General features: G+C 37.5%; 1 protein-coding gene across 1 annotated transcript; it reads left to right on the top strand.

Moving 5' to 3' along the window:
• Nucleotides 1-444: 444 nt before the first annotated feature.
• On the top strand, nucleotides 445-6,473 carry LOC115677450 (mannosyl-oligosaccharide 1,2-alpha-mannosidase MNS1-like). Its single transcript, XM_030600618.2, has 12 exons — nucleotides 445-820; nucleotides 921-1,033; nucleotides 1,544-1,609; nucleotides 1,780-1,951; nucleotides 2,652-2,741; nucleotides 2,970-3,094; nucleotides 3,818-3,883; nucleotides 4,351-4,459; nucleotides 4,538-4,636; nucleotides 5,492-5,572; nucleotides 5,652-5,822; nucleotides 5,972-6,473. The coding sequence occupies exons 1-12, from the start codon at nucleotides 590-592 to the stop codon at nucleotides 6,212-6,214; spliced, it is 1,566 nt and encodes a 521-aa protein (XP_030456478.2). The 5' UTR covers nucleotides 445-589; the 3' UTR covers nucleotides 6,215-6,473.
• Nucleotides 6,474-13,081: the final 6,608 nt, after the last annotated feature.

Here is a 13,081-nt window from a genome sequence, read left to right as displayed (position 1 = left end):
CATAGGTTTGTGAGTTTATCGGTAAATCTTCTCCAAATCATCTTGATAAACATCTTAAACCTCCGCAATGGGTGGAGGAATTAAATGGCTGCATAACAAGAAGGCCGGCCCTAAGGATAAAATTCCAACCGTATGTATGCCGGCACTAGGGAAAATTCCAACCATGAAATTCTGAACTTAGTTGCCGTGTCAACAATATAACACAAGGAAACAAAAAAACCCCGTGTTTGGCGGGGAAACCAAGTGTGAGGGACAGCGCACTGGCATCACTGAACGACTTCTGGCCTGATTCTCAAAGCCCAGCCATGGGACAGAATCAGCACAAGCTGTGAAAAACAATTTACAGAGAGAGTAATAGATGCGCACACCCTCACGTTACCTTCTAATTATTGAAGTAACAAACCAAATAGCAAAGTATAAGACTCAGGTCAACGTTGGCGGGAACCTGAGGTCCCTGACATCTAAGAACAACAAAACTGGCGATATATCCAATCATATTCCTGCTTAAGAGTTTCTCTCTCAACTTATCTCTAGCTCAACGACACAGTACAAATTGAGAAGGCAGGAGAGATTTCAGCCAGCTCGAAAAATGGCAAACCTTCAACTGGGAAAATTATTAGCAGTTGCCTTGATCGCTTTGCTTTCTGTTTCTGACGTTGCGTGCAACCATCGCACTTTCTCAAGGAAGCAACTCGAAGCAGACGGGAAAGACGTCGGGGATGATCCGGTGATTAGTGTAAGGAGAGAGAAGGTGAAAGATGCCATGCTTCATGCGTGGACGTCTTATGAGAAGTACGCCTGGGGATTCGATCAGCTTCAGGTCTGGTGGATGAGGATGATGTCTTTAAATGGCTGTTTAAGTCTAGCTTAACATTGGCTCAAAGATTGAAGTTTGCCATCGTGTGTTGTTGCATTGACAGCCCCAGACGATGAATGGGGTCAACAGCTTTGGTGGATTAGGAGTGACCATCGTGGATGCTCTTGACACCTTGTTCATCATGGGACTTGATGAGCAGTTCCAGAGAGCCAGAGAGTAAGTGTCATCCTTCTCTTTTCCTAGACTACAAATAATTGAATGGTCAAAAAAGTTTTAAGAACCAATGAAGCATATATCACTGCATGTAAGATGTTTATATTGATGAAGTGCCAGCAGCAGAGAATCGGATAGACAGAGTCAAATATAATAGAGCCAGCATGTGGCATTGGTGTCTTTTCTAAGTTGGTTCAATGTGATTTGGCAATTTTTTGAAGTGTTATCGGTTTGATCTGTCACTTTTCTTTGATTTGTATACAACAAACACCGAAATCCCTACAGCAACAACTAGAAGAAGCTAAGCCCTATTCCACTAAGTGGAGAAATGCTGCCGAGACTTCCATCACTCACTTAAAAGAAATGTACCTACAACAGTAGATAGCACTAGAGAAGAGAGCAGAAAATGGAGAAGATGCTTTGTCGTTTGCTCCATGAGATGCTCTTTTTATTCGATTTTGTGTTCATTCGGCATTGTTAGCTGTTAATGAAACTTGATGGTGTACGTTGCAGTTGGGTGGCTACCTCCGTGAACTTCAACATAAATTATAATGCCAGCGTCTTTGAGACAACCATAAGGTAGATAAGAAGTCCTCTCTCTCTCTCTCTCTCTCTCTCTCTCTCTCTCTCTCTCTGCATTCATCAACGGAATCGATGCAATTGGAGGAGAGCCCTAGCCCTCACATGAAACCAATGGCGCGCATTCATTTGTTGTTGTCTTTTGGGTAAATTTGCTTGTGCTGATGCAGGATGGTAGGTGGACTTCTGAGTGCATATGATCTTTCTGGGGACAAAGTTTTCCTGGAGAAGGCTACAGATATAGCAGATAGGTTGTTGCCTGCATGGAATACACCTTCTGGAATCAACTATAACAGCATCAACTTGGCTACTGGAGATGCTCATAATTATCCTTCGGCCAATGTAATTCCCAACCTTTCCTCCGCTTCTCGTGAATCATGCTTTACCCTTGAACTTCATCTCTCTCTCTCTCTCTCTCTCTCTCTCTCTCTCTCTCTCTCTCTCTCTCTCTCTCTCTCTCTCTCTCTCTCTCTCTCTCTTGTGCGCGCTGATCCAAGAGAACGTCGTTATATTTCGTGAACATTCTCTGGTGTATGATCTGAAAGGTTAATGGCCACGATTTCTGATTTCCTGGTATGGAGTGGGAGAGGAATTGCAAGTCTGGAAGATGATTAAGCCATGAGATTGATTGAATGAGAAGCAGGATGCCAACTATGACTTGATTATCCCATGATGTTGATACCAAAGGACTAAGGTTTCAATGTGATTACATTCACATTTCGCAGACCCAGCTTGATCTAATAAAATAAGGCTGAGAAAACTGATTCTATATGTACTGCTTGATCAAGCGCCTAGATGCCAGGCCTTTATGTGATCATTCACCATTTGCATCAAGTTTGAAATACGACTAACTATGAGATGCGACAAATAGTGTGTAGTGATACTTCACAGCTGAGTTTTTAAAGATACAATATTTTAGCCCCAGTAGGACATCTGCCTATGCCTGCCATATGTTTTTTTTGCCATGTATCCGTTGCATAAACCTTCGCTTTTGTATTGTCCTATAAAAGGCAATGACATGATTTAGTCTTTGCATCTCTAGGGAAACAGTATATTGGCTGAAGTGGGGACAACGCAGCTTGAGTTTATCGCTCTATCTCAAAGGACAAATGACCCCAAGTACCAGGAGAAGGTTTTAGTTCTGTCAACCTTGTGTCAATTGAAATTGCAGTCAGCAATCAGTTTATAGCTACCTTGAGTGCACTTTATTCTTGTCTAGATATGGTGGCGTCAAAAGACTGGCCACCCCCTTGCACTATCTTGGAGCTATTTATTTACTGCAAAAAGTAGAAGATCTCGAACATATGATGCAAGTGCACTCTTTTCGCGGTTGTTTAGGTGTTCCTTATCCATTTTCCAGGTGGAGAAGGTCATTGAAGTACTTCATAAAAATTTTCCTGCCGATGGCTTGCTTCCCATTTACATTAATCCTCAGACTGGGATGCCATCCCCATCGATCATCACATTTGGTGCCGAGGGTGACAGGTATTAGACAGGCTTGGTGAGGTTTTAATATTTACATGCAGATTGAAGGAAAAAGAGTAAGATCATACACGTCAGTGCTTACTTGAAGTCTATTGGTCGAAACAGTAGCCTGTACGAACTAGAATGGCAGATACCATCAGTCTATTAGTTGCAAATTAAATATTAGAGGCAGAAATTCAAATTGAATGAGCTAGACTGCTGCTTTATAGTCATTGTGCATAAAATCAATCAAACCCATCTACCAGTGTACTTAAATGACAGACGGACTCGTTGAATTTGTGAATATGTTGCTGTAAATTTGCATTGCATCACATTACTTTTTCAATTTGTGTGGACTGGATGTTCATGCAATGCGTGTCCGAGATGTTTTCTGTGAAATGTGATGTCAGAACAGAACATTTAACTTGTAAAAGCTCAAGTCATCCTCATGGATTCACCATGTGCCATGAGTCGAAGAGCGTCATTACTGAGAAAGGTGATCTCTCCAACAGATATTGATTAGGAAAATCTTATTCTTCACTCGCTTGGAAAGATTTAATACTTCTCTCATGTTGGAAACGCTGTCCTGGTAGTCATTTCCATAGTAGCTGCCAATTGGCTTACACAATATCCTTAGAAGTTGAAGCCTATGACTGCCTATGATTCCTCGTTTCATTTGTATGAATATTCTTCAGTTATATCTCTGCTCAAAACATTTTACTTAAGGGTGTATGTGCTTTGCAGCTTCTACGAGTATTTACTCAAGGTGTGGATACAGGGGAATAAAACTCAAGCTGTTGAAGTCTACAGGTAGTTAAATACACAGAGATTGCTGTGGATTGTGAGTGAAAGATCAGCCATATGCAATATGCAATACCATAAGATTCAACTCCACACTTCCTCTCATTTTCTCACATTTGCATGAACTTCTAAAAGCATCGTACACTATCAATTATGTAGTTCTTATTCTCGTCATTGGTTGAGCTGCTTATGGCCTATATTTAGATAAACGGGACCTTAATTTCTATTCGCACAACACCGATTTCTTATAATAGACACACAAGAGAAAAGATCACATAGCTGCACAATCATATCATCATATGTAAGGTGATTAACTAATGAAAAATTTACTCTTTCTAGAAGAGCGTTACAGTCTGAAATATGGATAGACATACCTCAAAACTGAAAAGTGCTGGCACAACCACACAGTCAAATGCTGAGCGGTCTCCTTTATTGAGGAGTTTTCTCAATATTTCCTGCTAACAATTCTGGGACAGGGAGATGTGGGAGACTTCAATGAGTGGCTTGCAAAGCTTGGTCAGGGAATCAACCCCTTCTGCTTATGCATACATATGTGAGAAGAATGGAAATACGCTGATCGATCAGGTCAGTGAAGCCAGTCACCTGAGTTTTCTCTTGTATTCTGTGCCACGCATGCTAATTGTTTGATTTTTGTGACTTCAGATGAATGAGTTGGCTTGCTTTGCTTCCGGGATGTTGGCTCTAGGATCTTCTGGCTTTGACCCTCAAAAGGCTAAAACTATTCTTTTGCTTTCGGAAGAGGTAATTGTCTGTCTCTGTCACTTGCAGAAACTATAACTGTCTGAGAAAGGTACTGATAGTTTTCGAGTGACACCTTAAATCCAGTAACATCATCATTACTAGAAGAGAAGAGATTGCCTGGCAACTTTATGCTCTTCTAGTTTGGGTGACTGCTTATCCGGCGATGAAAAACAAAGAACAAAATGTAAGGAAAATCTAGGCTGTCGCACAACAATTGGAAATGGTAAAAAGCAGCGCTATCACTGCCAAACAATGGGATTATTCGATACCATTGTCCTAGTGATTCCTCCTAGTCCATATAAAAATCTTTATTTTGGAAGTGTGAAGGATGCTTGAGCTTCTGGCTGCCATGGTAATAATTTCCGGTTTTTCAAATTTACTGCTCAATTTGAAAAGCTTAATTGAGTGTCATTTAATACGGATCCATTTATTGAGAAATGGGCTTCCAGTGTGACCATGTGGGAACTAAAGCAGAGAGGCTTGAGGGTTGAAAAAACCACAGTAGCTTGGTTTTTCTGGATATTTCTAACTTCAAGTTCCTGTATGCTGTAGGATTTTGGGGTTGGATTCTGGAAACTTTGCTTTCAACTAGGGCTGCTATTTGTTTGAACTTCTGAAACCCCAAAGGGTAGATGAATAATGAGCCTAGTAGAAATCAACTGATTAAAAGCGTGTACTCTACGCTGCCTTTTCTTTGACCGTCCGACTTACCTAGCCATACCTGGAACTATACACCACATATTATACCGCCATTACCTTGTAAACAGTCATTTTCTATGTGGCAACAACTTGGGGTAGATTAGCAAAGTAATGATGGTGCTTAAGATTTGAGCTTTTGTCCACCATGGACTGCAGATTGGGAAGACATGCTACAATTTCTATCAGATGACACAGACAAAATTGGCAGGAGAGGACTACATTTTTACCCCTCGACAGGTACATTGCCTTTGATCCACCTCATTTATGAAGTTCTTATGTCTCGGGTGTTTTGTCTGAAGAGAATGAAATTCCATAGGACATGAGTCTTGATAATCCGTATAACCTCATGAGGCCCGAAACTGTCGAATCGCTCTTTTACCTTTGGCGTTTCACCGGGAACAAGATGTATCAAGATTGGGGTTGGGATATTTTCCAAGCATTTGAGAAGAACAGTCGCCTAGAGACCGGATATGTTGGGCTGACAGACGTAAGTAGATCATGAAACTTGAAGTATCTTATGCATTTCACTTGTCAATATACATGTTCAAGATAAGTTCTTTACATCGTGTGCGAATCTGAAACAAAAGGAATATGTTGAAATTGACTTTTATCCTTTTTCTGTGTTTATTTGCTCAGGTGAATACCGGTGCTAAGGACAACTTGATGCAGAGCTTCTTCCTTGCAGAGACCCTTAAGTATCTGTACCTCCTGTTTTCGCCTCCTTCGGTGATCCCTCTGGATGAATGGGTGTTCAACACAGAAGCCCATCCTTTGAAGATTGTTTCCCGGCTAACCAGTGGAGAGAGCTTGAGCAAAAGTGTACATGTCTTGCCTACAGGGCTTGGTGGAAGAAAACAAGGCAGCACAGGACATAACTAGTCTCTTGACCTGAAATTTTTGTTGCCCAACCCCACTCCATCCTCTAACTTACTCACATATACGAAGTATGATTTGTACCCCTTTCCTTTTGTCTTTGGGCCAAAGAGACGCATGAGGGTATGCAGGTGGCCATTTTTCATGAAATCAAAATAAGAGAGGAATTGGGGTCTCTCAATTATCAGGGTAAGTTGTAATAAACATTTTCTTCAGCTGAAAAAAGTGAGAATTTGCCATTGAAGTAAAGTACATTGTTTTCCAAGGGAGAGCAATAGTACATAAATCACAAAGCAATGCGACCCGCGAATTTCTCAACATCCCTAAACCGTTTGTAGTGATTTTTTTTTTACCATTTAACCTACTAACGGATACTTGGGGTCAAAATATGTAAAGCGTGTGTTGACCGATCTCTCCCCGGACTCGTTGAGTTATATATATTTACAGTAAGAGGATGGGAACTCCAATGTGGGACAAGAGTCCTGCCTTCGAAGGGTGGCAGTGACATGCTTGTTCAATCAGCAGATGAATGCATTTCTTTGGAACGATATCTGTGACTGTATTTTTACCAGAAAAGTTCTACGAAAATCAATTCACAAATGATCCAAAATACAGACCATCTATACATTTTTATCATAAGTTATCTAATGACGATGCTATTGTTACTTCTTAGGAATGCTTGCCTGGCCCATCGTTTTTCACTTTTTCTGGATTTATAGGGCTTGGCCCATCGAAGCTCTGTTCTTTCTAGCCGACATCAAACAGCTCTGCGTCGTGACATCATAAGGAAAAGAATAGAAAGTCTAAACAGGGTCTTCCACTTTTTTTTTTTTGGTAACCGAGGTGTCCGGGCCAGCTTGCGCGCACCTCGACCATTCTTCGGAGGAGACTAGCACAGCAGTCCACCGCCATGGCCCCCCACTTAAATCACAAGTGCTCAGCTGGGGAATCGAACCTAGGACCAGTGCGCCTAACCACACAATCCCAAGTACGCCCTAACCAACTGAGCTACCCATGGGTGGGTTTACAGGATCTTCCACTTCACGACCCTAAAAACAATAAATCTAAGCCTTATTTCACGAAGTGGTGGTGGCTATATGAGCACAAAAGAAATAAGAGAATGATTAGAAAGAGAGAGAGAAAGAAAAACTACAAAGCTTGGACAGCACTTGAAAGACATTTCCACCGTGATCCTCAGCAGCTTAGCACATAGAGTTGCGCAGCAGAAAGGTGCTAATCAGGCTAAACTATAACCAAATTATATTCCTTATTATCTATCTGGTTATATCCCAAAGAAAGATTTATTACAAAGAGGGAAATCTGGCGATCTTTTCTTTTAGCGCGGAGTGGAACAATTTCTGGATAGACCTGTGATAATACAACAATGATGTGGGGTTGAAATCATTTGGGATGGACTGGTGATAATACAGCAATAATGTCAGGTACTAATTAGCAAGAACCCAAAAAATTTATGGATAGAAAGCTAATTCCTCCATTTCACACCCAACAGTAGTGGTAGTACAGTCCAAAGAGAGCGAAGGGCACAGAAACAGAAAAAGAGGGGAGAGAGAAGGACACAAGCACAAGCAAAGAGACATTCCTTCAACGCTTCCAAAAAAGGATAAACAAAAGCTAAATGCAGAGTATGCCCACCCACCTCAGCTGCAATGATGACAGCAAAGAGTGGGAAGTGATGGCCCTCTTGAAAAGCTTATAATAATGGGTGTGCGATAAACCCACCACAAAAAAAAAAAAAGTGGCATTCACAATCACCACATGAGTTATTCAATCCCCATGCAAAAATTTGAATATTCATATGAATAAAACATGGACAGACAGTAGACACAGACTCATATATATTATTTAAATATACTCGGCCCTGAGAAATTTTTAAAGATGAGGAAAGGTAAAAAGCGTGAAAATAGAATCTAGTACTATCTCTTGAGAGAAGCGAGGTATGGATTTTGCACTGGCAAAGAGAATCCATGTCATGGGGTTGCTTTGCTTTAAAAGATGAGCCCCTGCATACTCTTTGAGAGAGAAAGAGAGAGAGAGAGAGAGAGAGAGAGAGAGAGAGGGTTGTGTTGTGTTTTGTGTGTCAGCTTGAGAGGGCATGCGCTCTTCAAACTTCAAAGGACCTCGGTTCAGAATTACGGAATTCCAGAGCGTTATGGCTTCTTCTCCTTTTGGCCTTTTTACCACATTCTCTCCCCCATATATATGTACAGTGAAAACGGTGACTTCACAAATAAACTGTGTGATGTTATGTGTTAGGATATTTTTCTACTTTCAATTAAAAATAAATGTAGGGTGCGTTAGTTTTGCAGAAAATGTATCATTTCTGGAAAATACTTTTCAAAAAGTCATTTTTCAGGAAAATGTGTTCATTTTTTAATGTTCGGCTAAAACCTAAAAAAGATTTGGAAAGTATTTTCACTTGTTTGATGAGGAAAATTATAAAAAAAAATTTGTATTTTTTAAATTATTTCAAATTATTTCCAATTGCCGGCCTCAGAAAGAAAAGACATTGACAAATTCAAGATAAGCAATTTCGTAAAGTGTTTTCACCTTCTTAGATTAGGAAATTCACTTTCCTAATTTTATACATGAATGTTTTTCTTAATCAAAAAATGTTTTCAATTGACTTACCATTTTCGGCGAACCAAAAGGGTGAAAGTCCGAAAAACGTATTCCCAAAAAACACTTTCCCTTAAGCAAACGCACCCTTCGTTTGGAGTTTAAAGGTTTTACTTTTGTTCATAGATGATTACTTTCACATCTCTTGTTTATTTATACATATAGATAGAGAGACAAAATAAGAAGTTGAAGATTTTTATATTGAAATTTGACAAGTTCCAAATTTATATGCTTAGAGCACTAGGTCATTTCATCACATTATTCACAAACTCATTCGTTGTCCTTCCTCGATCCGGCTTCCGATGCATCCAACGCGACAAATAATCAATCAAGAAGTCAGATCTCACATGGCCTGAAGATGGTGGATACGAATGATCCATTCGATATTCATCCAACTGATCAATTATATATGAGTTTAATCTCTTAACCATTATTGGTTAGGAGAGTTATTTAGCGGACAAAGCTATGACTTTGGCACTTCAGATAAAGCCTAAACTTTGATTTGTGAATGGGACAATTCCCTTGTCAAACGAGGATGCACGGGCAAACACTCCAAGTACTTTTATGGAAAATCCAATGAAGGAACATTTGGACGCAACACGAAGAGTGTTAAGCTATAGTGTATTAATGGGGGTAAGTATCATCTCACGGAGAAGTAAGAAACAACCAACGGTCTCAAGATCTTGTGCAAAAGCTGAATATTGATCCATGGCAAATGTATGTTGTGAAGTCCAGTGGCTAACTTATTTATTGGAGGAATTTGAAATTACAAGTTTACCTGCTACATAAATGTATTGTGATAATCAGGCAGCTTTACTTATTGCAGCAAACCCAATTTTTCATGAACGTACTAAGCACAGAATTGGATTGCAACAAGAGCTTTGCGTGCCTGCAAGTGGGAAGTAGACCTTTGAAAATATTGCATACAAGCCGCGCATGAAGAAAAAATTCAAAGTACCAACTTTAGAGGGAGAATGTAAAGTTTGAGATTCACAATCAGATCGTGTGGTTGTATGAGATAGGATATCTATACTTCTACCATTATTTATTGTTAGATAGGTTTAGTTTGAATTTCGAAAGGTTTTCTTTTATTTAGAGATAGACACCGTCACAATCTCGTGTATATTTATATATAAGTAGAGAAACACAATGAAAAGTTGAAACTTTCACATTGAAATTGACTTGTTCCAAAATTTATAATATCTCTACCCCCATTAATGCTGCTAATAAATCAAACTGGAATGTATGAATCTTTTAACTCAATGAAACTGTACATACCTGTTCCTCAATAAAAAAAAAAAGGAGAGAATGGGGAAAATCCAACGCATATACTAGCATCATTCTAGACAAGCTAGCTATATTGTTCTATAGATTAATATGTCTAGATGGGTGCAATCTGGGCACTAACGCTCAAATCAATGAACAATATATTCCCTTGTCCTGCAAATGGAATCCTCATTGATCTTAAAGTGCAATGTTGTTGCGACAGAGAGAATTAACATAATCCTCCCATCAAAAGTATGAATATGGTGGATACGGAAAAAGCTTTTCTTGATTCGATCATCAGTGGAAAAGATTAGAAAATGATAGAAATGTTTTTTTTAAATTATTTTTTTCTTTTGGGAATGTGAAGATCCATGGATGGTGTAAAAGGGAGGGAACACCTTTTTGACTGCAATAGTGGTGTGGACACTTTCACCTTTTTTGCTCACAATGTAATGCCAATGTTGCAGAGAAGGATTGGGAGAGGAGAGAGAGATACCTTTTCAGGGCTTAATTAGCGGAGGGAGGGGAGAGACAACTTTTCTGAGATTCAATTCCCAAACATTCCATTTGGTCTTTGTGTGACTACTCAAGATAGATGGATCGATTTGCTGCTATATATCTAGTTTTTTAGAAGCAATGAGTTCATTTGGATGCCGGGTTAATTAATTTATAATTTGAACATAACTTTTAAATATAATCAATGTTAAATTTGAGCATACACCATTAATAATAAGTTCATTTCCTTATTTCCTTTTGGACCTATAATTCTTACTGGCAGAAAACTTTGCAACCGCACCTGAAATTTTTGTGGCTTAATTGACTTCCTTTGTTGAATAGTCTCAACTTTTAGAGTTGATCTTTTCTTTTGCTTAAGTGCAAAGAGTATTTTCAATGTACCAAAACAATCACCAAATGTCAAGTTACATTAATTTGAAAAACATATAAGTTTATTATATTTTATATAGACAATCAATAATTTGAGCGTTTGAGTGATTCGATAAATTGTGATCTTCGCCTGCTTATAGAGGAAAACTTCATCGATCTTTGTTTGTAGGGTAGACACCCCAGACAAAACCATGCATGTAATTAAAATCTTTGTATCCGCTTTATTTTCTGTAATTGTTTTCACTATAAATTATTATTGTTCGTATCTAGTGAAACTACCCAAAATTTCAATTTTCTCCGTCAATTCATATATATATGGTCCTCATAGTTCTACGATTTTTCATGTCCAATGATGATATTGACATTGCATTAGGTTTTGTCACTATTATCCTCAAAGGGAGACTCGAATTTTGGTTTCACGACATCGTTTTCTGTATTACTTTTAGGATCGTGAAGGGATAAAGCTATAAGCAATGCACTATAGAACTTGTCAACAATTTCAAGAAAGTGACTTCAAAAAGATTTTTCTTGGAACTTAACCAATAAATCACAAATCATCTTATGTTAGGTTAGGGAGGATTTTAATATATCGTTAAAAACAATGGATCTTTTTTTTGTACTAATGAACTTTCAAAAAGTTATTTTAAAAAATTGTTGGCACAAAAACACCGACCACCTCATTTCTCAGTCTCTTGTTGGTAACTTACCAACACTTTTATGAAGTTATCAATTTCTTATAGTAATTTACAAATTACTAACTTTTCTTATCTTTGATGAATTTTTATTTCTCTTTTTGAATAGCACCTTATATTTATCAATTCTTATATGGATTTTCTAGCCTTTGTTTGAACAACTTGACAACTATATGAATTTTCTCTGATTTATCAATTTTTATTTCTTATATCAATTCTTGTATGGATTTTCTCTGATTAAATTGACAACTATTTTTGGATTACCAGTTGAAATTGGAGTTACTTAACAATGTTTATTTGGTTTATTTTTAATCCATAAACTTTTATTAATGTTTACCAACTTTTATGTCTTTTTCCTTACAAAATACTTTAAATTTACCAACTCTAATGTGAACTTACCAATCTTTATTGGTGCAACTTACTGTTTGTTCTCTTATTAAGCTACTCAAGAATTTTGATTTACCAACTCTCATTTGACCTGATTACCATTTTACTTAATTTTTTTAAAAAAATTATCCACTTTAATTGAGTTACTAACTTTATTTACCTTAACTAAACTATGAAATTTACGGACTCTTTTTATAGAAATTACTAGCCCTAATTAGAATGATCACAAACTTTTTTCTTATTAATTTATACATGACTTTTGTATTATCAATTCTTATTTGAGTTAGTGTCCGATGTTTATTTGATATATATTTTTTAAATTTGCAACTTCTCTTATCAGTCACAAAAAGATTTCTCTCGCTTATCTACTTTCATTTACGTTTCTTCCCAATGCCTTATATTTACTAACAATCCTATGAAATTGACAAACTTTATTCGTGTGACTCAATAACTTTTCTCTAATTAAGTTACTGACTAGTTTTGAGTTACCAACTTTCATATGAGTTGCTTACCAAGTTTATTTGATTTTTTTTCATTAAACAACTTTCATATTGTCTGACAAACTATATTTGCTAAATTTTTGAATTCACCAGCTTTTTTTTGAAAATTAAGAACCTCAATTTGAGTGATTACTAATTATTCTCCGACTATATTACTCACTAATTTTCGTTACCAACTCTTATTTGAGTCAGTTACCTAAGTTTATATGGCTTTTTTAAATTACCAACTTCTCTTATCTTTTTCAAAAAAAGACCTCTTCTTTTTACAACTTTTATTTACCTTTACTATCAACACCTTAAATCTATCAATTATTATGTGACATTATTTACCTTTTTCGAATGACTTTCCAATTTTTTTCCGATTAAGTAACCCAATGAAAAAAACTTGATAAATTACAAAAATAAATAAACATAGATAACTAACTCAAATGAGAGTAGGTAGACAATTAGTTAAGAACTTAATTGGAGAAAAGTTAAGGAAAAATGACATAAACAATCCCTGAACT

This window comes from Syzygium oleosum, unplaced genomic scaffold (assembly GCF_021117445.2).
Source record: "Syzygium oleosum isolate NSW1041296 unplaced genomic scaffold, Sole_v2.1 Sole_v2.21, whole genome shotgun sequence".
Classification (NCBI taxonomy): Eukaryota; Viridiplantae; Streptophyta; class Magnoliopsida; order Myrtales; family Myrtaceae; genus Syzygium; species Syzygium oleosum.
Note: the sequence above shows the minus strand (reverse complement) of the source record. Positions and strands in the feature narration are given on the sequence as shown.